General features: G+C 40.5%; 3 protein-coding genes across 6 annotated transcripts in view; all 3 read left to right on the top strand.

The window, feature by feature from the left end:
* Positions 1 to 8,246, top strand: part of esyt2b (extended synaptotagmin-like protein 2b) — a 37,653-nt gene extending 29,407 nt beyond the window's left edge. For both annotated transcript variants that reach the window (XM_022215300.2, XM_022215299.2), the window contains 8 exons: positions 1,226 to 1,312; positions 1,436 to 1,585; positions 5,058 to 5,410; positions 5,674 to 5,772; positions 6,040 to 6,171; positions 6,859 to 6,964; positions 7,079 to 7,128; positions 7,235 to 8,246. In XM_022215300.2, the coding sequence (XP_022070992.1) occupies positions 1,226 to 1,312; positions 1,436 to 1,585; positions 5,058 to 5,410; positions 5,674 to 5,772; positions 6,040 to 6,171; positions 6,859 to 6,964; positions 7,079 to 7,128; positions 7,235 to 7,304 (1,047 nt within the window). In that variant the 3' untranslated portion in view covers positions 7,305 to 8,246. The remainder of the gene's footprint in view (positions 1 to 1,225; positions 1,313 to 1,435; positions 1,586 to 5,057; positions 5,411 to 5,673; positions 5,773 to 6,039; positions 6,172 to 6,858; positions 6,965 to 7,078; positions 7,129 to 7,234) is intronic.
* Positions 8,247 to 8,603: 357 nt separating this feature from the next.
* Positions 8,604 to 20,685, top strand: ncapg2 (non-SMC condensin II complex, subunit G2). Of its 2 annotated transcripts, none has more exons than XM_022215305.2 (28): positions 8,604 to 8,692; positions 8,908 to 9,022; positions 10,572 to 10,751; positions 11,013 to 11,127; positions 11,655 to 11,812; positions 12,007 to 12,141; positions 12,256 to 12,350; positions 12,429 to 12,585; positions 12,701 to 12,793; positions 12,878 to 13,003; positions 13,143 to 13,322; positions 13,531 to 13,683; positions 13,948 to 14,170; positions 14,288 to 14,385; positions 15,237 to 15,407; positions 15,496 to 15,566; positions 15,688 to 15,841; positions 15,982 to 16,155; positions 16,300 to 16,416; positions 17,244 to 17,390; positions 18,468 to 18,567; positions 18,746 to 18,948; positions 19,154 to 19,288; positions 19,490 to 19,593; positions 19,684 to 19,784; positions 19,890 to 19,989; positions 20,098 to 20,168; positions 20,266 to 20,685. In XM_022215305.2, the coding sequence occupies exons 2-27, from the start codon at positions 8,945 to 8,947 to the stop codon at positions 20,147 to 20,149; spliced, it is 3,420 nt and encodes a 1,139-aa protein (XP_022070997.2). In that variant the 5' UTR covers positions 8,604 to 8,692; positions 8,908 to 8,944; the 3' UTR covers positions 20,150 to 20,168; positions 20,266 to 20,685. The 2 variants fall into 2 exon arrangements, with proteins under 2 accessions (XP_022070997.2, XP_022070996.2); XM_022215304.2 differs by having other exon boundaries at positions 15,234 to 15,407.
* Positions 20,686 to 23,546: 2,861 nt separating this feature from the next.
* Positions 23,547 to 24,580, top strand: part of ptprn2 (protein tyrosine phosphatase receptor type N2) — a 144,529-nt gene continuing 143,495 nt past the window's right edge. The window contains exon 1 of one of the 2 annotated variants that reach the window (XM_051940047.1): positions 23,547 to 23,964. In XM_051940047.1, coding sequence (XP_051796007.1) covers positions 23,880 to 23,964 — 85 coding nt within the window. In that variant the 5' untranslated portion in view covers positions 23,547 to 23,879. The remainder of the gene's footprint in view (positions 23,965 to 24,580) is intronic. The other variant, XM_051940046.1, reaches the window with a different exon arrangement.

Below are 24,580 nucleotides of genomic sequence, written 5' to 3'. Positions count from 1 at the left end.
AGCAATTGGGTAGGTATACAACCAATCAACGCAACGAATAGGCTGACGTAGTTCCTAGAGCACCGGCGGATTGTGGCTAAGTCCCATTAGCTTCCCAACCAGCGGACCAACTGGTATATTAAGGATTTGCCATATCCCATCGACATAAGTCCAAATACGTCTTTCTTCTCAATGAAACACTTCAGTGCCGTCCTTTGTTTATCTTTCAAGTTGAATTTTAGCTTCAAATCTTTAAGGGGTGTGGCCAAAGCCGAGTCGAAAGATAACTGTTTGTTGTGCGCCGGTTGTTTCTGTCAGAATTGTCACACCTCTGTCGTCACTTCGTTACGCCCGCCTTCTGACTCTACACTTCATGGTGATTGGTCCGACCAGTTTTAGGAGAATCCAGCCTTGAGCCTTATGGAGGGTAACTAGACCCTCCCTGGCAGAGAATTAAATTCATTGCCGTGGGTTGTCTAGCGCGGCTAGGCTAAAACTCATCCATAATTGGCCCACTATCTGCCTCTCCGTGACATCTTTAGCTCCCATGTATCGTTACTGGCGTGAAAATAGATTTTAAAGCTCTGTGATTGGATGTTTGTCACAAAAATAAATCATATCCTACATTCTTATCTATACTAGACAGAGAAGTGCTCTTTTTTTGGGAAAAAAAATAACTAGATTTTTGCTTCCACACTTGCCTTGTTTCTGGAGTTTTTTGCCTTCAGCCTGGTTTTTAAACAGATTCTCATTTGGGCTGATGTTGGAGGACTGGCTTGGCAACATACAGAGGTATAAACTTCTGCACTTTGCCTACAGTGTGGTATGTTAAGTATTACTGTATGGGGCTGTAATGCATGTCTAATGAGATCTTTGGGTCCTGTACAGAACATCAATATGGATGCTAACCTCAAGACCTCTTACAGCTGAAACAGTTGAACCTCATCGTCATATTTCCATTAAATAGCTATTCGCCAAAATACACAGTTAAAACAATAAAAAAAACTATTATCTGTTCATTAATTCTAAACTGAAACATATCTTGTGGGGAGACTGGCTGTTTACCACATCCAGCTGTAGATTATGAAAGTCTGTAGAGTTGATTTGAGGCCTTAAATACTAGTAGATATATAGAAATACAAGAAAATACATATGGAAATATATAAAATACCAATAATAATGATAAAGATATCAGAGGCATATGCTCTGTGACAGTTTACAATTAGCTGCCTGTCTGCCCATCCAGATCCGGTACAAGACGAAGGAGCCTCTGTGGGAAGACTGTTTCTCCTTCCTCGTCCACAATCCCAGGAGGCAGGAGCTCGAGGTGGAGGTAATGACACATTCAAAATGTTTCCGCTAACATCTATTTTTCATAAGATCAGTCTCTGGAATGGTGGAAGCAGCTGACTTGTCTAAAAGCAGATCTTTGTGGGATTTCCTTTTTTTTGCACAGATAAAAGATGACAAGCACAAGTGCACCCTGGGTAACTTGACGGTGCCGTTGAGTGGCCTGCTGGTGGAGGAGGACATGACGCTGACTCAGTGCTTTCCTCTGAAGAACTCGGGGCCCAGCTCCACCGTCAAGCTCAAGATGGCCCTCAGGGTAAAAACGGACGGCCTCACACCTCACTGGTTCTGTCTGCCTCCGTCATGGTTCTTCATTTAATGCTGATTAAACCAGAGCAGATGTTCAAAATCTGCTGATTCAATGAGAGTGACTCGTGAGGAGGCGAGTGGTGCAATTTCTGAATTAGTGGTGTCGCAAAGCAAGATATTGTGGTGTCAATAACGCTGAAGATTATGAATTGATTTTACTGTCTCAGCTCAATTCTAATTTGAGATCTCAATAATAGCTAATGCATTTTCTCAGCTTTCTGTTTTCGCATGGCTCACATGCAACACTTTAATTTCAAACAGAAGCAGAAAGAAGCTTTGCAGCCCACAATTGTTGATTTTTCCAGCTAAAATGGCAGCTGTCCCTGGCAGACTTCACCAGCTGCAGTTAGTTTACTTCCAATTTATGCCATTGTTAGCTTCATTAGTTGGTTGGAAGCTTCCTCTCTGCGGGGTTTCTGTTTTGCTCGAGTTATTTTTTAAAGTAGCTTCTAAACGGGTTTTAGTTAAGCAAACAGAAGTGATTACATGCTTGTGCAGTGTCACATAAATTCCAAACCGTCTCACGTTACAGGAATTGAATAACTTCTAAGTTGAACAGTAGAGTGTTTGCTCTGATGTAAAATAAAAATCACACAATTTAGACTTACTATCATAAAAATAGAGGACCCACAGTTGGAACTCAATGCGATACGAGTCTAATATGTCCAACTTAATGATGGAATCAATCCTCCTGAGCATGGAGGGGGGGAATCCAGATTTCTGAAAAGATGTTCTGTTGATCTTCAGAGAGTTTTTTTTCAGCTGTTTTTTGCTGGAGGGGTTGTGTTGCTCTGCCTTTTTCTTTAAACACACTTGGCCAGGTCACAGCTTTCCCTTTTTACTTCTTGTCGTATATTGGCAGTGTGCTTTCGATTAGCTTCATGTTGTCAGTATATCCACAGGCATTCATGGCGTCATCTATGAATGTCATTTCCTCAACACCTTTTGTGCTTATTGGGGATGCAAATGATCATACTTCTACCTTTGTGCTTCACTGTCAGAACCATGCAATCACTGTGTCGTCCCGGCCAGGTTCACGCCAAACGTGCAGGACTCCATTTAATCCAAACCACTTTATGTTAGTCTCACTGAATTAAAGAATGCTCTGCTAATATTAATCAGCTACATGTCAGGTTTTAAGGGAAGTTCATTCTTGCAGTTTTGTGTCAAACAGCCAGCAAAAGTTTGTTTTGGATGCCGGCACTATGCAGATTCTTTTGCGCTGTTTGAACGGTCACAGAGGCTCTGATTTCCACTGATAACCCCTGTGCTAAGTTAGAATCAGAAACACTTCCCCATCTGTTTTCACAGCTCAGTTTTGCAAGTAGCGCGCATGGTGCCATTCGTTCTGCACCTCCAATTATTACTGTGATGTGTTTTGACTGATCTCCTCTGTCCTTTTACATCTTTGTGAAATCACACACCAATTGCTGCAGATATGCAGATGAACTGAGAAAATTCCTGTGTTCACAGGTCAGCTTATAACCATTTTAAGGCAGGCAGACAAATCAAAAATCCCAGATGTATTCAGTTTTGTTCAAGTGATCAAAGGTTTTCTAAATTGTGTGTCAGTGATCAGAGGTGTATTCACTTTTCTTTGGGGCCTGTGTTTTTATAAAGTCTTTGTGAAGCATTTATTTTTGATTATTCATAAGAAGTAATACTGTACTTGTCAACATTGTAATAATTTAGTCACTGAGTGGTGATACGATCTGAAATCATTTGACATTCGTGTGACTTTGCTCAGGGGCACACTCGCTTTTGTAATAAAGGATTGAGGCTGTGACTACATGCCTAAGGCAAAACTTCAGCATCCTCACCAGGCGCAGTAGCAGCTGTCCTGGATTTTAAATATGGAAGGAGCAAGTAGAACATGCCCAACCAAGCCAAACACCCTGTTTGGCCCCTTAGATTTCATGTTTGTTTGTTTTTTCACACGGATTTTTATTTTTTATTTTTAATGTTACAAGAGAAAGGCCTTTTAGGATAAGGATGTTTTATTAACGTTATCTTGGCCGTGGTTGCTGGAGTGTGAACTCCTCGCAATCCAATTAGGAACAACCGCCTCACTGCCCTGAAAGCCTGGCTCTCACACGGTGGGGAAACACAGAACACTGGCAGCATTTGTCTTTAATGGGCTGTTTTTAATGTAACAGGTGAACCTTCAAATCAGTGTGGAGTTAGTTAATGTTGGTAAACAGTGCGTCCTTTAACCTAGCAAATAATGCTTAATACTGCCCTAGTTTAATTGTAAGCTATTTAGCTGGACATGCTAATTGCTGGTTTTACTTTAAGATGCTCAACACACTGATTACTTTGCTGTGTACATGTATGTGCTTTGTACTTTAGATTGTGTAAAGGCTTTAAAAGACACTAACATTCTAACTCTTTCCATGCAGTGGTTTTATTCTTCCTATCAGATCAAATGGTTGCGGTTGCTAAGCTATCAGGTCTTTTCCTCACTCAGAATGTGCCTTTGGGGATGACCGCTCAGAGTCAGCATGTTCAGCCTGTGCACAGTAAAGCTAAGGAGTCTGTGTTACCTTATTTTACAGATAACTCAGCATTTTCCAGTTATTTTCTGACTCTTTAATGAACAAAAAGGCCTGTTGTGTTTTGGTAAAATGAAACCCAAATCAACAAACCTGGGTAATTTTTTGTTTCTTTTCCTTTTTGCCCCAGCTGAAATCTCTTTGAGGGGCAACCAGAAATTCTCCCCTGCAGAAGAAAACCTTCACTATGTTTCCACAGTTGATCTTAATGGAGGTGGAGGAGTTTAGCAAACATTTAGCATCACGGTTGTATATCTCAGAGTTCAAACCGGAGCAAAAGTTGCTCTGCATAAACCTAATGGGGATATTTTTCTCAGTAACTGCCTGAAGACACCAGGCGCTGCAAAAAGTAAATTACATTGCCCTTCATGACACCGTAACTAAATGCATTATCTTGTATTGAATCACAGCTGATCGAATAAAAAAAATGAATGCAGCTGTATCTAAATATTGACCTTCTGTGAAATTGCTTTTCTATATTGGAACACAACCGACATAACAAGATTCATAACAGATATTCTTAAAGGGAACGACTTTACAGCCTCAGAGACATATTTACAACCACTGTAGAAGCACAAAATGGAGACCTTAAACACAGAGTTGCTGTAAGCACAGCCGCAAAAATACATCAGCGGTATTAAAACCAAGTAGTCAGATCTATTTGTAACACAAAAAGGATTGTTTGTGTCGATCTAAGTAATAATAAACTTATTTTAAGCTGAGGAAGGTGTGCCAGCCTGCTTGCTCAAGTTACAGTCCTCTGACAAGAAATTAGATGACAAAAATCCTTCCAGAAGTGGTTTATTGCAGCACTTAGCTTGCCTTATTGCAGATCATTCTCAGTAAAGTCCCCGTGTCTCTCTGTAGATCCTGTCCTTGGAGAAGCAGGTTTCCTCAGACCAGCCTTCGTCCGTCCAGGTCAGGAAGTCCAGTGTGCCGCAGCCGGCCGCCGCCCCTTCCCCGAGACCGTCGTTCTCAGATTCCCTGCTGTCGCCACCCACACCTCCGCCGCCGATAGACGCTTCCACGCTCACCCTCCAGCACAGGGATGGCGAGCCGTACTCAGCCAGTCCTCGCCGCAGCACCTCCAACCTGAGCACCTGCATGTCCAGCTCCCAGAAACACCTGCCTCACAAGGAGTCCACGCCCAGCCTGGCCTCGGATATCTCGCTGCCGTTTGCCACCTTGGAGCTCCAGCAAAGACTTCGACAGTTGCAGAAGTAAGTGGAATTTATGACATGTTCTTTTGTTTTCTGCTTCATTTCGCTCTTCATTTCCTAACGTCTTTTCCAGCTCCTCTTATTGTTGTCCTGTGTTTACATTCTGCATTTGCCATCTGGATTTTGCCCATTCATCCTCATAACCATTTTTTTGGCCTGCCTGTCAAGTGATCCATCTATTCCTGCTCACATGTGTACGTGTGCCGTGTAAATTCAGCTGCAGCGTCTGGGAATGACACTGACTGACTTTGGTGTGTTAATAGCGGCTCGGCCCCCAGCCAGTACCCCCTGGGTGAGGTCCAGCTGACCATTCGACACAGCTCCCAGAGGAACAAGCTCATTGTGGTGGTGCACGCCTGCCGGTGAGTCCAGAACTGCCACAAAACACTAAATTTATTATTGCAGTGGAAGATGTTTTGAAGTCTGCTTGAAGGACTTCCTTTGCACACATTTGCCCTTGCTTTTTCTCCTCTCTCCTTCATTAATTGTGATTTATTGGGACTGATTCCTTAGAATTTAAATCACTTTGCCTTCTCTGTAAATACTTGAGCATGAATAGGCACCATAAAACCAAACACCATGTGCCTGGAAACATGTGAGTGCAACAGTTTTGTCCTGTGTGTCCTCAGTAACTTGATAGCCTTCACCAAAGATGGCTCTGATCCCTTCATACGCCTCTATTTGCTGCCTGACAAGAGCCGGACGGGGAGGAGGAAGACGAGCACAATGAAGAGGACCCTTAACCCTGTTTATGATCAGACGTAGGTTTAGACGCAAACACTCGTCTACAAGTTGGATTTCTGTAATTTAAAAGTGATTGTTTGTCTTCATTTGTGTGCAGTCGTCAAAATTTTACAGGTTTACAGATGCCTCTTGTTTTGAATTTTAACTTGCAGCTGGCTATGTTTTTATGGCCAGTTTTGTTGCAGTTCTTGGACCAGAGTTTAGACGTTAGATCCCAACAAGGGTGCAGTTGTGGAATACTTTATTTTCCAACTTTAAAATTATCTCCTGTTGTAATGTTTGCAGGAACCCCTCTTGGCTCAGATTTCTATCAAGTGTTTTCAGTGTGGATCCATCATCCGCTCCAGTTTCTTTGTGTTGCCAGACGTTTTTGTTTGCAGTTGAGTTACAGAGCTCTGGGATTAAACATCAAACCCAATAACATCAGTCAGCTCCTGCTGTCATAGTCCTGATGTCTTGATTAACCGCCGTCTAAAGACTCTAGAGGGGAGCTTGCCAGCGATTTGTTCAGATTTAGTACCATGGCAGTTAATGTTTAGAAACCCGTGTGAGTGGATTTTCAACAAACTACTCACAGGTGAAGCATAAAGGATGCTTAGTATGTGAGGAGCATATGTGGAAAGGCTCAATCAAATTAAGAATTTTAATTTGCTTAATTATTACTGTCATAAAATGTGTTGGTTTTTTTTATTGTGTGTGTGCAGGTTTGAGTTTAGTGTCTCTATGGTGGAGCTCCACAGAAGAACTTTGGATGTAGCAGTGAAGAACGGAGGGAGTATTTTGTCCAAACACAAAGGGCTTTTGGGAAAGGTAACCCCTGCTGGTGTTTGCTTCTGGCTCCTGTTGTGCAATTTTCGCAGCATTAGAGCCAATTCTAAGTACTCTAAGTTCTAAAAGCTTCTCTTTCTTTGTCTAAAATTGCAGGTGCTGGTAGATTTAGGTGGGGATGATATATCAAGAGGATGCACACAATGGTAAACTTATTTCATCTTCACCCTGTGCAATATTTACTGATTTCATGAAATAATATACTGTTTATTTTACTTCTTTATTATATAATTTTGTATTTTTCTCTTGCAGGTATGATCTGAGTGAAGATGGTCTGTCGTCACAAGGCATAAGAAGAATCCAAGACCCCCTCCTCACGTAGTGAAACCCCCTCTCACCTCTCTGCTGTAAAATAGTCATCTTGTTAAAGGGCACAGCATTCAGTTGTATTCATATTTTTCATGTAGTTTACAGGAATAATTTCAGCATGTAAGAAGGTTTTCAAGCATTTCCTGTTATTATTTCATGTTGAAGATTGGAAGATACTGTAACATATTGCAATGCATCGAGACACACAAACTGCCTTGTCTCTCTTTTCAGTGTTTTGTGTAAATATTGCAGATGTATAGTTACAAGAACTTGCAGGGGTTTTCATGGCATTATACTTTCTATTAAAATCTGTCACAATTCTTACCACTTTCCGTCCAGGTTGTTTAATGTCTGAGAAAACCTCGTACCAAAGGAACAGATACAATCACGAAAGTAGGCTTAAGTAGCAGTCTCGACTTTGGTGTTTTGTTTTTGTTTGTTTCTGTTATGCAGTGTTATTTGATTGTTTACCTCCTGTTGTTCTTTATGCTTGATTACAAACGTGGAATGCACATTATGCAAGGAATAAAGTGATTGCTCTGTATATGATAAGAGATTGTGCAATATTGTTTGTTCTGAGATAATGCAGACCTGTGGACATTTTAGGGCTATGAACAAGTGCTGTACAATATGAACACTGCAAAGGATACTTGAATATGGGTTTGATTGTTCTCAAACCAAAACGCGAGTTGAGCGAACTGCAAAGTATGAGCAGAGCCAACAATTATTGCATTTTTACGAGCAGGGCTGCTAGAATCTGTTGCTAAGATGATGCATCTGTGTCATGCTTGTATATGTTTTGCAATGCGGTTATAACTGTTTGTTGGAGCTTTTAATAAATACTTGTAATCTATCCTGTGCCTTAAAAACCCAACATGTCAATTTTTTTGCCTTCTTAATGTTATTATCTTGAATGATGCCTCATGGCTTTTGAATAAATGGTTTCTCTTGTGAAGGTTGTCATGCTTCGTTTTTGTTTGGTTTTGTTGGTTTTTGTTTAAAGATATTAGTCCAAAAATTGATTTTGTGGTTATAAGTGTGTTATATACTGTGTGTGAGTTGGTATTCGATCTTCCAGCATGATTTATCTTGAGCTTTGGGGTGTAATCGATAAAGCACACTCTGTGGATAAAGAAGATCTTACACAGAATGAATAAAATCACATGTACAACTAAAGCAAACAGTGAAAATCTTTGAGTTTCGCAGAAAGACGGAACATTTGCAGTATTTTGTCGCCATCGAGTGGCAGAACGAGGAAACGACAAGTTTGCGTCAGCGCCACAAGTATACGTACGACGTTAGGACGTACTGACGTGACTTGATCCAAATTTGCGCGGGTTGCTGTTCTTATGTTTGGCTGTCACTTCATAGCCGCTGCCTCATAAAATCGTCAACAGAAAGGTAACAAATGACATAAATGCTTCATATTTGCTATTTTCATGGCTAGCAGTTAAAATAGAGACACAACCAACCGTCAGAGTGGGATTAATGTTCACAAATAATACTTCTGACGCTAACAGCAAACGCACTGCCATGTTTGTTTTGGTTCTGTCACAGCAACGTTCCTCAGCTCTGTTAGCTTCATTTTACCGCTAACATTACTCTGTTTTCGGCAGGTTCTCGTCGCATCATATCGCTTGGGAAACCGAAATAATGTCCAAGCGGGAGGCGTTTTTAGAAGCTGTCTGTAAAGAAAATGTGGAAGACTTCCTTCGGTTCATTCAGCTTCATGTAAGTAGCCGACTGTATTTACCATCATGCTAACGATGCTATAATGACAGCAAACTTTTAGAGCCAGCAGGAGTCACCTAGATAGTTGAGTATTAAGTGTATATTTAATCCATATATTCAACACTCTGAAACGTAATACTTTAACACTGCAGGGCCGGTATACTTACTGTAGTAGTTTTAGCATTTTCTGCTTTAAAACCGTGTACTTCGTAATGCAAAAACTGAAATGCTAACTAGTGCAGGAACATGTTGAAGTCAAGTCTTAAACATTTGAAATAAGCTTAAGTCTTAAATTCCATTATATCTGACAGTTTCTGCAGATTATACAGTTTCTCTGTTCACTTTTGTATTGTTTAAAATAGTTGCAAAAGAAGAAAATGTTACTAGAGCCACATTGGAAAAGATTTCATTACTTGTTCAGAATTTGTCAAGTTGTAAAAAAAAGAAAAAGAAAAACATTTGGGCTGATATATCTTCTGTCACTCACCTCATACTAGAACTGAAAATGCCCTTTTCAGGCACAGACTCTTACTACTTATGTAACTCTGTAATTATTTATGTTTTTAGGTATATTTTTTTCTACTGATATTTCTTAAATGTTTGTATTATCCCCTTTGTTTCTCTAACAATGCAAAATACCCACTTACTGTATTGCATTGTAATTGTAACATATGTCATATCAGTAAACTCCTAGTAAATATCAGTAAAAGAAAACAGTCCTTCTGCTGTCAGAAACCAGCAGCTCTGAATCCTGTGGATCATAGGAGGTCTCTCAGCAGCTTAGGCCCATATGATTAAAGAATACTTGAGGGTCATCTGAGCCACCCCCAGCTATAAGCTTTACCAAAAAGTAAAGTTGTAGACTTTATCTTAGAAGAAGAGGATGTCTCCCTCGTAAACCCAAGCTGAGAACTTGATAGCAAAAGACTCTGCCTTTCATTTCACTTTTGTAAACTCTAGGAATCACAAGTAAACCTGCACTGTGAGAGCGAAGCATTAAATTGAAAAAATATTGTAGCAGGAATTATGATAGGATCTCGGTGAGTGAGTACTTTGTTTGTAGGGAGAAAAATTTTTAAATTCTATTCCTGATTTAAGACGGAGCCAATGAAGAGAAACTAGTATGAAAGGCACATGAAGTTCTTTTCTTTTCTTGTTCCTGTTGGTACACTCGGTGCTGCATTTTGGATCAAGTGGAGGTTTCGCACAGAGTTATTGGTGCATCCAGATAATAAGAAATTCCAATAATCAAGCCTTAAAACTAACAAAAGCATGGACTGTGTTTTTTTAAGCATTACACCGAGACAGGATGCTCTTAATTTGGACAATATTGTGCAGGTGAAATCGCGCCTTCCTAGAGACTTGTTAATTTGTGTGTTAAAGAAAAAACCCTTGTCAAAAATAACTCCAACTTTCTTCACAGTAGTGGTGAAAGCCAAGTCCAGAGCAACTATATGTTTGGATAGTGTGTTTCTGTGGTGTTTAGGACTGAATGCAATGACTTGAGTTTTATCTGAAGCTGTGTCCTCCTGTCTGTATTGCTGAGCAGAAGGACAAAACTGAGCCCTTCGATGTGGAGGAGGTGGTGCAGGAGATGGCCAGAGACCAGAGAGAGGCCCTGTGGGGGAGACTGGCGTCGCTGCTTCAGGACGTCCTGCTGGAGTTACCTCCAGAGCGCTGGGAGGAGGGTGGAGATGAGGGCATGCAGGAGCAGCCAGCAGCAGACCCTGTGAGTTTATCAGTTTATGTACAACTTTCTCTCTAGTTTTCTTTAAAAAAAAAAAAAAAAAGAATTTATATAGTTTTAGAATGAATGAACTAGGTCATACTTGAATTTTGTGATGCCAGCTGCTTTCAGATTGTTTTGTAATTTAGAGGCCATAGGATTAAATCACACAAACTATGCATGAATCACAAATCACATAATTGTTTTCTCCTATGACCTTTACCTGCATTTTTGCAAACTTCTAACCATTAACCTGTCCTTTAGAAACATGCCATGGCTGTGGTGGATGGTGTGACACTAGTGTCCATAGTGTCTCTAAAGGCTTTAGAAGATGGAGACGCATACAGTGCCCTTCTGGAGACTGCCAGCAGGCTTAGTGGTGAGAGTTTTTTTCTATTAAATTAGGAATGACAGCTTTTTGCTGAAACAGAGATACATACGTAACTATTGCACAAGGAAATTTTTTCTCAATAAAGAAACCTCCTTTCAACCCAGATAAAAACAAACAGCATGTGCATACTACCACATTTATACCATCATGATCAAATATTAAGGTCCTTGATATAAATTAAGACACACAGAAGCCAAATAACACCATCAGAATCACTCAGTGGTACACCTACAACTCATGTCCTAAAAAAACAGGACGACTTGCAGCTAAAACAAATGATCGATTCATCCATCAGTCTTTCTACATAAAATATTAATTTTAAAACATGAATGAACGCCATGCCCCAGGTAAATTAAAACAAGGCCAAATATTTCTAGTGCTGCCTACAACTCCTATAATCATAACCTGGATATCTCTGATTGTATATTGTACTAAACAGGAATTTAAAAAAATATATTTTTCAAGTAAATTTTGGTGTTTCTCTTTAACAAACCTGATTTGTTTCTCTCCGTTAGATGTTCTGGAGTCTCTTCCTGTATCAGAAGCACCTCTGCAGCGCCACATCCACAGTCTGTGTGAGGCCTGGTGGAAGAAAGGGCTGCAGGAGAGAGAAAAGTTTGGCCGCACTGCTTTCCTTAAGTCTCTGCAGAAGTGCTTCACTTTGAAGAAACCCGTCAGTATATCCCCTCAGTTATGTGTCAGTGTTCAGTTTTCATTTGGAGGAGGGTGTGTTCACAGATGGAATAAAGCAGATGGGATCAGTATGTCTCATAACTGTCTGCTGATGAGTGATAACCTTTAGAAAACACAGGATTAGAGCCCAGATAGGATTTATCCACACTACTTCCTTTCTGTGTTTCTTGTCAGGGTGCTGAGATCCAGAGAGTGTGGAGTCTTCATGATGTGCTTTTGAGTCTGGACTACACTTCAGAAGACAACAAGCCAATAATCAACTTGTTGCTCCAGTGCTTTCAGCGTCCTACTTACATTAGAAATGATGATGTGAGTCGAGTGATACTTAGCAGCTGTGTGTGTGTGTGTTTGTGATTCACTTTTCTAATTACTACTGTGCTTTGTCCTTGAGCTGTCAGCCTAATGACGTGTGTGTTGTCACAGGGAAAGCGATTCCTGGTGTTTCTTTTCAGCTGGAACGTCGACTTCATCTGGGTTATTCATGGCACCATCAAAAATCAGCTGCAGTTTTACAGCAAGTAAGAAGCCTGCTTTGCTGTAATTTGCACCTTTTAGTTTTATGTTCCTGTCGTTTACTGTTAAACCTTTTTGTTCAGGACAATGACTACTCATATTGCGGAGATCTACTTCAGAGCATGGAAGAAGGCTGGTGGAGACTTCCTGGAGAATATGGAGAGCTCATGCATTCAGGATTTTATGCAGAATGCGGTCTTCCTTCGGAGAGCATCTCCTGTCTATGCCAAAGTCCGACAGGTAGACTGTAAATTGTAGAATTTTAGCTGGATATGAATATATTTTTGGGGTCCTCATATGCATATAATGCTGTGTATGTGTGTATTTATTCTCTGATCTCATTGCTCTCATGTAGATCGTGAGTTATTTCCACACGAGGGCGGGCTGTAAAAGCGTGGACAAGATGCTGTATAATCTCTACAGGCCCATTCTGTGGAAAGCTCTCAGTGTACGCATACATTGTTGCCACCTTCATACGAGTGTTTTAGTATTTTATTCTAAAGTCTGATGTGTTTCTGGTTGATTTCTTTAGGCTCCAAACTTTGAGGTGCGTGCAAATGCCACGTTGCTTTTTACTGAGGCCTTCCCAATCCATGACCCGGATCAAAGCAACGAGAGCATAGATGAGAGCATTCAAAAACAGCTGGACACAGCAATGGTACGTAGCCTTCAAACCGTTCGACTGCTTTTCGTTGGGAGGACACTGACTGTATATTGTTGGTAAATTTTGTGATCCGGTAAACATCAAATATCGTTTACCTCAGTGCCAAAATCACAACCACCGGTCTCATCCTCAGGGCCTCCTTGATGACCCCCACCCTACTGTGCGCTCCAATGCCACCCTGGGCGTCTGTAAGATCCTGGCTAAGTGCTGGGAGCTCCTCCCTCCCACAATCATCACAGACTTCCTGAAGAAGCTGGTGATGGAGCTGGCGTCCGACAGCAGCTCTGCAGATGTTCGCTGCTCAGTCTTCAAGGTGGAGAATCTGGCTTCTCTCTGTTCCTGATGTGTATTGTCTTAACATCCTGGCACTGTATTTGTATGCTGAATAGCAATAACAAGGCATTCTTGTCCAAAGGTTTTGTCATGGAGAAATGTGAGCATTACTGGTGCTGCAGACAGAATTGGCAAGACTGCTGGACAAGACATTTAATGACTTGTGGTTTGTGGATTTGTTTCCCCAGTGTCTGACTATTGTCCTGGACAACGCTCTCAGCCATCCAGTGCTGGAAAAACTCCTGCCTACTCTCAAGTACAGCCTCCATGACAACTCTGAGAAAGTCCGCACAGCTTTCCTTGACATGCTTATCAAGGTCAAAGCAGTTCGTGCTGCCAAGGTACTGTAAGTTTTCTTTTTGCTTTTTTCCACCTTTAAAACAGGCCTTTATTTCATGAAGCTTTCCAAATGTGCTTTGAATTCTGAGGATATCTAACATACAATGGAGCAATAGAAAGATGCATTTTTATGTCTGATGCACAACTCGGTGCAATTTGACTAAATTTCACTGCGACACAGTCTTGTGGTAGAGATGCTTGCTGTTGCAGGTGAACAGAGTGAATGCTTTTCTCCTTGTTTTTCCTCTACATGTACTACGCTGTAGTTCTGGGATGTCTGCAACATGGACCACCTGCTGGCCCGCCTGGCTATCGATTCACAATCAGTTTCGAAGCGTATCGTCGACCTGCTCTTCAAGTCCTTCTTCCCTGTCAATGAGCCGGAGAAGGAGTGGTGCTGTCGGTGCATCACTCTCATCCAGATGAACCCCATGGCTGCCAGGAAGTTCTACCAGTATGCTCACAAGCATACTGCACCCACTAACATAAGTACATGCACAGTGACTGGCCAGCAATTAAATGATTTATTCAGTTACATTTGTGCTGTTTTAGTGTTGTTGTTTTTTAAAATATGATGTGCAAGTATTGTTTTGTCTTGTCTTCCAGTAAAGCTGATGTTTGCTATTCGGCGTGTTCTGAACCGCTGCATCCAGGTTGACTGTGACCAGACGGACATTAATGACAGCAACAAGGAGAACAGCATGGTACAGGAGGAAACACTTAGACTAACAGAGTTTACGAGCACGTGTGCATGTTTTGTTGCTCTTGAAACGGGGTTAATTGAGTGTAAAATGAATTTAGCTTCAAGTCTAGACTTTGAGAAATCCTCCCATGCTCCTTGAACTATGATGAGATTGAAAACTGCATTATCTGATGGATTAGGTTCATTTTGTCATTATATACTATAACCAGCTTTTCTGAATTGTCGGTTTAAATAAGTAACAGTTTCGTGTGCATTATCTGATGTTTATACTTTGACTTAGTGGCAACTTTATTAGATAAACCTGTAAAATAAAAAAGAAAGTAAAGCAGCTCAGCCATTTATCTTAAACAAATAAGTCAGCAATGTATTAAAGTAACCATATGTATATTATTTAAAGTGTAGTTTACAGCAGTGCTAAACTAGTGTGCATAATATAGACTACAGTGGCTGTAATGATAGTATCTACACAGGTTGAAACTGTGCGTAAAGCTGCACTCGAGAGCAAATAAATGGACTTACACTGACTGGGTTGCAGCTGGATTTCTGATATAATATGTAATGTAATAAATAGACTCCAAAATTTAGCAGACCGCCTAATCTTGATTTCAAAATAAGTAAAAAGTGAATCCAGTGCTTCTCCTAATCAGTGATCTTCTCATCATTTCATATGTTTTATCATGCAGATCAACAGTGATTCAGTTCTGGGATTTTTAATTTAGCTGTCAGTCTAAACCCCAACTGTATCTCAGCCTAATTAGATAAAAAGTAAAATTATGCTGATACGTGCCTTCAGACTGTGCAGACAGTGTGTCTGTGTTCAAGGAGATTTGAAGTAAGTTTTGCTTTCAGCAGGCTGTACCGCCGTTGCTGGGGAAGGACATGGCTGTCGCGTCCAGCTTGCTGGAGGTCGTGGTCATCCTGTGGAGGAGTGTCCAGAAGGCCCTGAAACAAAATGATGAGGCTCAGAAGTACACTTATGCCAAGTTTGGGAGTGTCATGGCCAAATATTTTCAGGCCTTTGAGGTACAACGACTGCAGTCTGTTGTATTTGTTTGCATTTTCACTGTCCTGAATAAGCGTTAAAGTAAAACGTTCTCGATTTGTTTCCCAGGATGAGCGATGTACTGTCCCCCTTATACACCTGGCTTCATTCATGCCACCAGCTTCAGTTCCAACGTTCAGGTGAGCAGCAGTGCGTCTCCTTGTCTCTCTTCCTCCCCTTCCTTTTTTCTGTAGCAGCTTTCTCTCTTGCTGACTTCATCCTGTCTGAGCTGTCTCCCTTGTCTTGCTTTCTCGTTCTTAGCTGTGGAGTCCTGTCTAGACTGAGGAAGATGGATTCAGGAGCTTCTTCAGCGCAGTACGGCCAGCTGTTAGACTGCATCTGCAGCTGGGGTCAGGCTGCTGACGTCCTCGAACTCATCGCTGACTGGCTCAGCGAGTCTCTGCCCAAACAAGCGGTCAGTGAGCACAACTTTAAACAGCTCAGACTTGGATTTAAAGGGCTGAAAATGTATCATTTGGTTCATAAAACACAAGAAGAAATGATTTAATACAAGACACGCGTCTCTATGTAAACATTTCTTCCTGTCAACTTCAGGACAAGGCGACTGCCAGTCGAAAGGTGCGTATCCAGGAGACGGTGGAGGCCAAGCCAGAGCTGGCGTTGGCTTACATGGAATATCTTTTCAGTCATGCTTCGACACGGGAGAAAGTCCTGGCTCTGGGGGACAAACCACTGAAGCAGCTTCATACAAATCTGGGGAACTGGAAGGTATTTTGGATGACATTCAATATTACATTTTAATAGAGATCCTATTAATCCACATATCCCTGCTTTAATATATTGACCTAAATAATTTATGCCTGCAATAAAGTGATGCTTTGAGTGTGTTTTCTGTGATATTTCTCTCATCAGTCCGTGCTGTATAGTCATCTGAGCTCCACCACAGATGATCCTCACTGTCCCAGCATGGAGACTGCACTGAAGGCCTTTACTTACCACGGTCGTCTTGGTGCACATCTGCAACATATCGTGAGTCTCTACATTTAGTTTGCACCAAATTTTGTCTTTGTTATTGCATGTTCTCGTGTACTTATAGATTTGGTATGCTCACAACTGTACATAGTCATGGACGAAAGCATTGACACCCCTGGAATTATTCCAGAAAATGCACCATTTCTCCCAGAAATTGTTACAATTACAAATGTTTTTGCTATACATGTGTTTATTTCCTTGATGTGCGCTGGAAAAACACAAAAAAGCAGAAGAAAAATGCCAAAATTGACATAATTTTGCACAAAACTCAAAAAATGAGCAAAGTTGTTGGGGCCCTCAACTCAATATTTTGGTACTAATACCTTCATCCATGACTGTATATACAGTTGTTGGTTGTTTATGATCTTGGCTCTTAGTGTACTGTTTTTCCTGTTTTTTTAAATATGAAATCATTTTTTGCTGAAACAGTTGCTACATTGACAGAAATCTAAACGTCAGCTTTTGTTAACTGATTAATCACTTCAAGCAGAAACATGTACAGAACAATGTGCATTTCTTTATGATTGTAAACTGAATACTGCAAGTTAAGAGACATTTTTCACAATTTTACTTGATTAATAATAAAATAATTTAAAAAAAAATAATTGGCAGATTAATAAATAATGAAAATAATTATTAGTTGCAAGCCTAGAGTAGGCGTTGTGGAAGGAAGGACGGCTAACTTTTTTTATTTTTTCACACGTTTTCCCAGATGACTCAGATTTGTTAGCCAGTTACTTTCTGGCCAGCAGCCTGCTTCTTCCCTCTTTAAAAAAAAAAGAAAAAAAAGTGAAATTTTCAATACATTTTTATCTCTTCCACAGTCGTCAGAAGGCCGAGACTACCTGCTCTCTCTGGAGCACGTGGCGGCGTGGGTAGCTGACAGGGTGCTGCCCTTTCTGGCGAAACAAACCGAAGATGACAGCGAGGATTCGGAGAATTCGCCGCCACTGGCCGCACAGATAGCTGAGGTGAACTCTGCAGAATATATAGCTTCCAACAGCAAGCTCCAGTTTTCAGCAGGAGACTTTAGACTCGGAAGAATTATTATTAAACCTTTGCCAGATTTCTACAGTTTGGGAAATGATGCCTATTATGCAACACAAGCGTTTCATTTGACCAAGAAGAGAAAATGTGTGCGACTCCGTTAAGAGAAGCGACACTCTGTCACTGCAGCCCTAATGTGTGATTTAGGTTGACATATTGGGTTCTTTTTCACGAGAAAATCTGTTGCAGGTGTTTATAAAAGTGAGTTTTATTTGGTGATTAAGTCGTTCGCCACATAATCAGACCAACACATGGCCCGTCACTTTAAATACACGCCCATTAGCTCTCAGTGAAGGACATTTTGAAGCTTTCTGATATCAAACACAACCATGCAGCTGCTCAGAGGTGAGATCTGAACAGTATGGACGGACAGCTGTGTCATGCTGTATGTCCTAAAACATCTTTGCAGAATGTGAATTGTACAGATTTATCAACATGCAAATTAAACCATATCTCCTTGTTCATAAAATACCACTTTAGATTTTTTATCTTCTTCATTTTCACCCCAGCAAATAGCCTGCACCGAGGCAGTAGAGATGAAAACACAAAGTTACGTACATTGTTATCCAGAACATTAGGTTTTGTGGAGCCTGTTTGCCTCCTGCTTCCAGGACTTTCAGTTCTGCTCGGTAAATTTAGACTCCTCATGGATTGCTCCGCTCCACTCCACGCACACTCTGTACGTGTCTCCTCCTGCTCACGCTGCCGTGTTAAAATAAGGGGGCTTATTTCTCATTTGTGCCATTATTCTCAGCCCGTCACCACATGGCTGCTGCAGTCAGATATCGAAAGTAACCCTGCGTGATCTGTTTGAGTGCTCCTGTTATTTATGCCGTGGTGGGAGACCGTGGGCAGGTTGTGCACGCCGACAGCTACCGGCGGAAGTGAACACAACGCTAAAATGCATTTCCCTCAAGTCTGGGTGCAATCTCTGGTTGTTGTGGTTGATTTTTGAGTGTGAAATGTTTTTCCCTCATCAAGCTGTTTATGCATTTTACCAGAGCTTCCTGACGGTGTGCAGCGACGTTTTGCTCGTGGGTTTGGGAGACGAGACGTTCAAGGGTCAAATCCTCCACCTGTGCTCACTCATCCTCCTCTCTGGTGAGTATTTTGAAGACCCAGTTTCATTTTAAAAAGAGAATGTGGTATAAAAAAAGTTAAATAAGACTTAGATTTTTAACAGAAGCTCAACTTTTTTCACTTAAAAACGGTCTGTGGCCTCATGCTGCTTTACCAGAATTAGACCCTTTACAGAAGTTGTTCTCCTTTGTGCTTTCAGAGGCGGGCTACCTGTGTATTCCTGCGGTGCTGCCGTTTTTGAAGGAGGTGGCAAACAGCTATGTGCCTGAGGACAACAACAAAGATCAGGAGAATCAGGAGGATGCAGTCACTGTCATTTTGGGTGTGGTGGCCAACATTTTCCAGAAGATTATAGAGCTCCTGGCTCGCCGCCTCAGAAAGGATCCAGAGGAAGGAAAACAGGTTACATCAACATTCTTCATCTGAAGTTTTATGGATTTATTCTTCAATTTCAGGGCTGATTCTCGCTGGTATTAAACAGTACTAGGTTTGTTTTCCTGTAAATGAACCCGTAACAGTCGTAAATTACAGACTGTCCAGCTGAAAACATTTTCACAGGAGCGTTCATTCGTTCTCGAGCTCACCCCTGAGTCTCTCCCTCATTTAGCTGTGTCAGTCAGCTGTTTGTGGTCTGACGGATTTCCTCCAAGTGGCACAAATCTGGGACAGAGCTCCTCTCAGTGGGGTCTTCTCCACCGTGTTTGCCGTCATCATCGTGGAGAAGAGACATTTGCTGCAGAAGGTATGACCTGGCAGAGTGTGTTCTCAATGCAGATCCTATATGGGTTGTTATGATCTGATACGCTGTGCTTCCTGATACATTTAGGACTCCACTGACTGTATTCTTAAGCAATGTAATTATAGGAATGGCCTAAGTGATGACCTTAACGGCACACTGTAATATGAATGTGTTTAATCTGCTGCTGTGCTTCTATTTTTGAAGATCACCCATCCTGAGGAGGTGATCACCCCAGAGTCAGTGGAGGACATGCCTCCTTTGTCCTGCATTCTGCTGTCTGTCATCCTCAAATCACCCGCTACTACCAGGTAAATCCTCCCCTTTCCTTAACTTGCGCAAAATCCCAGCAAACCAGTTAATATTTAGGAGTTAATTGAATGATTTGTTGCTTCTTTTAGGTCATTTTTGGCCGAGGTCAGCTCCTCTTTGGACTCAGAGGCCATCAACAGTCTCATTGAACTGGCTGCCGTCCTGCACGTGTTGACGGTCATCAAACATGGTGAGTTTTCATCATGAGAACATCTGTTTCTTGACAGACTTGAAGATCCAGAGCAATTGATTGTTTTTCTGATGATAACAATGCATCAATTGTCTTATTTATTAGCTGGAAAGTCTAAAGCAGGCTTGAAGAGCGCAGCTGTGTCGGTCCAGCAGCAGCTTCACAGACATGCAGTCACTTCTTTAGACAGCACAGACGTCCAGAGGTACGTGAGGGGAAATCACATGGTTGGGATGTTTTTGTTTAATATATATGTAGAAAGATGATTTTTCTGAGCTGTGATGACTAACTGAAAATGCCTTTTCTGCCACAGGGTTATTTATGAATCAGCTGTGATGGCTTTAAATGCGATTCTGCAAATCTGAGTTTCCTTCTTTGAAAAAAGTGAGTCTATATTTTCTGATATGACGTCATTTCTGCTTCAGGTTTGATTTTTGTATGAAGCAGAGGAGAGTAGTGTAATATCTGCTTTGCCTTGCAGACAAACGGGACACAACAATCACTTCAGCTTCCCTGACTGGGATCTAAAAACATACGGTTTGGATTAAAACCCAAAGCAGAGCGCCTGTCTGTTGCTACGTTTTACCAAACTGGCTCCACGTTTATTTATTTCTCGATGGCACACATTACTCAAATCTCGACTCTCAGGCTCTGCGCATTAATAATGGTAACACATATTGATTGACTACTCCAGAATGCAGAAATATGTTCTTAAATGAAGAGGCATTCTTTTTTAAAGCTTTCATTCTCTACAGCTGTCATTTCTTTAAACCTTTTCCTATAAAATACATATATTTTTTCATTCCTCAGTATCTGTGTTTATGTATGTGTTGGGCTGCCTACTTGTAGTTTGTATTGTGTTACTAATCAGAATAAAATAAACTGTATCAATCAAGCTAAACTTTATGTTTACGTCCTTTTTAAGGTGTTTGCTCACTTGAACCAGGCTTTATAAAAATAAAAACAAAGTGCAAACAAGTGATAAATCATCCACTTCTCTTCATTCTTAAAGGGGAACAGCTGCCATTTTTTTCCAACTTACATGCTGTTTATCTTAACTATTTGTTATTGTGGAAGTTGACATGAATCCATTTCATTTTCACTCTGTCATAAAAAACATACAATCAATTTACATGATTTTTTTTACATTTTATTTAAAGCTGTTAGATTTTACACACACAATAGTTTTTGTGACAGTAAACTAAAACTTAATATTTTGCTCACAAAAACAAGCTCCTGCTTCATACTTTTAGCTGGATTGTAGCTCAAGCATGAACAGCTAAGGAGATAAATGTTGATGAATGTATGACATACAAGCTTCAACATACTGTACAACAACATCATTTTAGTCTCTATACGTCTGTCCTTGCTTGAGGAAAAGCTGTAGTATTTTATGATCTTTTCATGAAGTTTGAGAAGTGTTTGTTTACGCCCTCATGCTGTCCTCGACATGTTCAGACAAAGCTTTCAATACAGCAGTCTTATCCAAGGCTGTAGCCTGAATACTGTATGAATAGCACTGGATCTTAATGGCTTTTACTTATTTATTATTTTTCCTCATAAATCAGTCGGATCTTGTATTTGCTCGGTACAGAAATTCTCAAGGCAGAAGAGATCTTTCTATAGTAATCCTATAGTACCGTCGTCTGACACATAAGTACCAACAAAAGCCATGACAATGAATGTGTATTTATTAATGTTAAAGGAAGAAAGCGTAATACAAGTTAAAATCTGCAATAATAATAAAACCGGAAGTAAAAGGAAAAGTGGATAAGACCAGGAAGAAACCTACGGTATCATGTTGGAAATCAGCCCTATCTATCAAGGCTGGCCGCCCCTTCCGATGCTGCGTTGTTCCGCTGTCCTCTGTCACAGCTGATGTTTTGTCATTATCGCTCACGTAGGAATGACTTCTCCGCTGCAAAGCAAGATTAGAGACTACACATACAACTCGCTCATGTTCTTTACTGATTATGGCTAACGTCAAAAACTATCTGTACCTTTATTATCAAAAACTGTCTGTACTTTGATTATCAATCACCTTATGTCTTGATCATCCTTGGTTTCAATCACATGAGTAATAAGTAAAATAAAGCTGGACTTATCTTCTTTGTTTCATTACAGTCACACCGTGGTAATGATGCTCTTCACCTTCCTATTCCTCAGAACCAATACAACTCTTTAATATGCACACTTAGCAAATTATAAAACACACCATTTCCCACAATCACCTTTACATAAAATAAAGCTTTAAAGAGACTTTTAGGATTAGTATTTCTTTCTTTGCAATTTATAATGAGAACAATAAAATAAAAAGCAGGAAGAAATGGTAATCACTCAAATACAGCAGCCTTTTGGTTGAGCGTGGCTTTATTCATTAAAAAATGTAATTATGTTAAATCCTAAACATGTTTTAGTACAGTCTTAAGTAATACTGGGCCTTTATGATGAATTTTTGTGCCTTTTTCAGCTGCACCTGTGTTCTTAAAAGAGTAAGTACAAACTGAAATGATTATGAAAACTTTAGGTTTTCAGTCATCTAAACATTTCTGGACTGCTCTAAGATTTTAATATGACCTCTACAATCAACTAAAGACAGCAAGTGGCCTTTTACTGTGGGCAGTCTGCACACCTGTGCACTAATCATGTGTCTAATCAGCATCTTGATATGACACACCTGTGAGGTGGGATGGATTATCTCAGCAAAGGAGAAGTGCTCACTATCACAGATTTAGACAGATTTGTGAGCAATATGTGAGAGAAATGGTGATCCTGTGTATGTGGAAAATGTTTTAGATCTTTGAGTTCATCTCATAAAAAATGGGAGCAAAAACAAAAGTGTTGCATTTATATTTTTGTTGAGTATAATTTGGGTTACTGTAGGATCCACGATAGAGATGGAGTTAGGTAACAACAGTCCAGTAGGTAAGTACAGTGTTTTCTTACAGTTATTTATATTTTTGGTTTGCAATCAATAAACAGGGTCAGTAAAAGAAGAAACAATCCAAAAGGGGCAGGAATTGTAATTAGTGAAAATAACTACAGCAACATAAGAAGAGTTGAAAAAGCAAATGTAAAATCAAGAGAAACAAAAAAGGTAAATGCTTATTATATTTATAAATTAGAAATTATATTTGTTGAGTTAATTTAATTATGTTAAATTCTCAACATGTTTTGAGTGCAATTAAGAGCTACTGTTACAACTATTTTTTGCTTTGTGTAACGTATTACAAGGATGTGACTTATCTATATCTGTGCTCTTAAAAAAATGAAGTACAAACAAAAATAACTGATTTATTTTCCTTGACATTCAGAGTTTTGGTTTACCAGTCATCTACAAACTATTATTTTCCATCAGTAATGGGACAATAAAATAAAAAGCAACTACAAAAAGGGGAAGGAAATTACACCTTTTCAGATACAGCAGGGTTGTTTTGTTTTTGTTTTTTTTTTAATATGCATTGTTACTTTTGTTAAAAATATAATGTCAAATTCTAAATATTCTTAAAGTGCAAATATGGTGCAAATATGAAATTTTCTGGACTTTTATTTCTTTTTGTTTGTGTAGCTTGGTGTAAGGTTGTGACTTGTCAGTACATGTCCTCTTAAAAAATCAACCAAAATGATTTCTTTCCCTTAGCATTCAGAGCATTACTTTTCCTGTCAGTGAGAGGCTGCTTTAATTTTTCTCGCTGTTCGTGTTGCCTTCACGGCTCGCAGGCAGTAATCATTTACTGCTCCTGTCTCCTCCATCCATCCATCCGTCCATCCATCCTTGCCTCTCGTGTTGCTGCTGCACGCATCCTCCTGCTCACCATGTGTGTGTTTGACGTCAGAAACTTAGGAGGGGCTCCTCCGTGAAGCTGGTTGCTGTTTGTGGTCCTGAAACAACGCCTGTATTGTGTTGCCATTTAGCGAATTCCGCTCCTGTTTTCCTCCAGTTTTTCCTTCTATTTTTTTTTTAAACACTCATCCCTCCCTGCAACATGCATCTCTAATAGTGTGAGTCCGAGCAGGCGACACCAGAGTCCGGCCTTAAACATGCTGTTTTAGCGGAGGTGCGATGGACCAGTGTAGCCTGTAGGCAGCAGCGGTATGGATCCACGGTGGTGTCCCGTCCTCCTCGCTGCATTGGCGGTCAGCCTCTGCTCCTCACCTGCCCTCGCCGACAGAAAATTCGGTAGGTTTTATTCTGTTTTTTCCTCATGCATATCCCCCTTTCAAGGCTATTCAACCTCTTGCATTGGTGTTGGATCATCTCTCCTGTCTCTTCTGCATGCAAACAAACATTCACTCTCTGTGCAAAAGTTACAAAATCCCTATTTACTCTGTAATTACTGGTATTTGCATGTGCTTTAAAACTTACATGGATGCTGTGGTGGGTGCAGTGAAATCTTAACAGAAAAAAAGTTACATAATCTCTCAGGCCTAATGGTGAAAAAATGTTTCCTGTTGAGACTTCTTACTTGCAATAATCAGAAAATTCACCTTCCTCCCCCACCCCCCAAACATCATATAACAATGCATTACATTTCATATGCCCATAAAAATTACTCACATACCCCCTCAGGGAGCATGCAATTTTAAATCCAGTTAAATATTTAATACTATCCTATGCCTCCTCAGGAAAAGGGCATCGTTCATAGGGCCCTGTTTCATTTTCAGACTTGGCTGGGTTGTATTTTCATTACCCTTGATTTGTTCTTCCAGCCCGGCCTCAGACGCTACTCCCTGAAAGAGAGTGGCAGACGTCCAAAAGTATGATATATCAGAGCAGCCATCGTGATAATTGTGTC

The sequence above is a fragment of the Acanthochromis polyacanthus genome, chromosome 20 (assembly GCF_021347895.1).
Source record: "Acanthochromis polyacanthus isolate Apoly-LR-REF ecotype Palm Island chromosome 20, KAUST_Apoly_ChrSc, whole genome shotgun sequence".
In the NCBI taxonomy this organism is placed as follows: domain Eukaryota; kingdom Metazoa; phylum Chordata; class Actinopteri; family Pomacentridae; genus Acanthochromis; species Acanthochromis polyacanthus.
Note: the sequence above shows the minus strand (reverse complement) of the source record. Positions and strands in the feature narration are given on the sequence as shown.

Excerpts from the sequence above, each read along its gene's own strand:
- ncapg2 (XM_022215304.2), top strand. The coding sequence starts at position 8,945 with ATGTCCAAGCGGGAGGCGTTTTTAGAAGCTGTCTGTAAAGAAAATGTG. Across the intron at positions 12,586-12,700 it reads TCTATGCCAAAGTCCGACAG|ATCGTGAGTTATTTCCACAC; the intron begins GTAGACTGTAAA and ends GCTCTCATGTAG. Across the intron at positions 13,323-13,530 it reads TTCGCTGCTCAGTCTTCAAG|TGTCTGACTATTGTCCTGGA; the intron begins GTGGAGAATCTG and ends TTGTTTCCCCAG.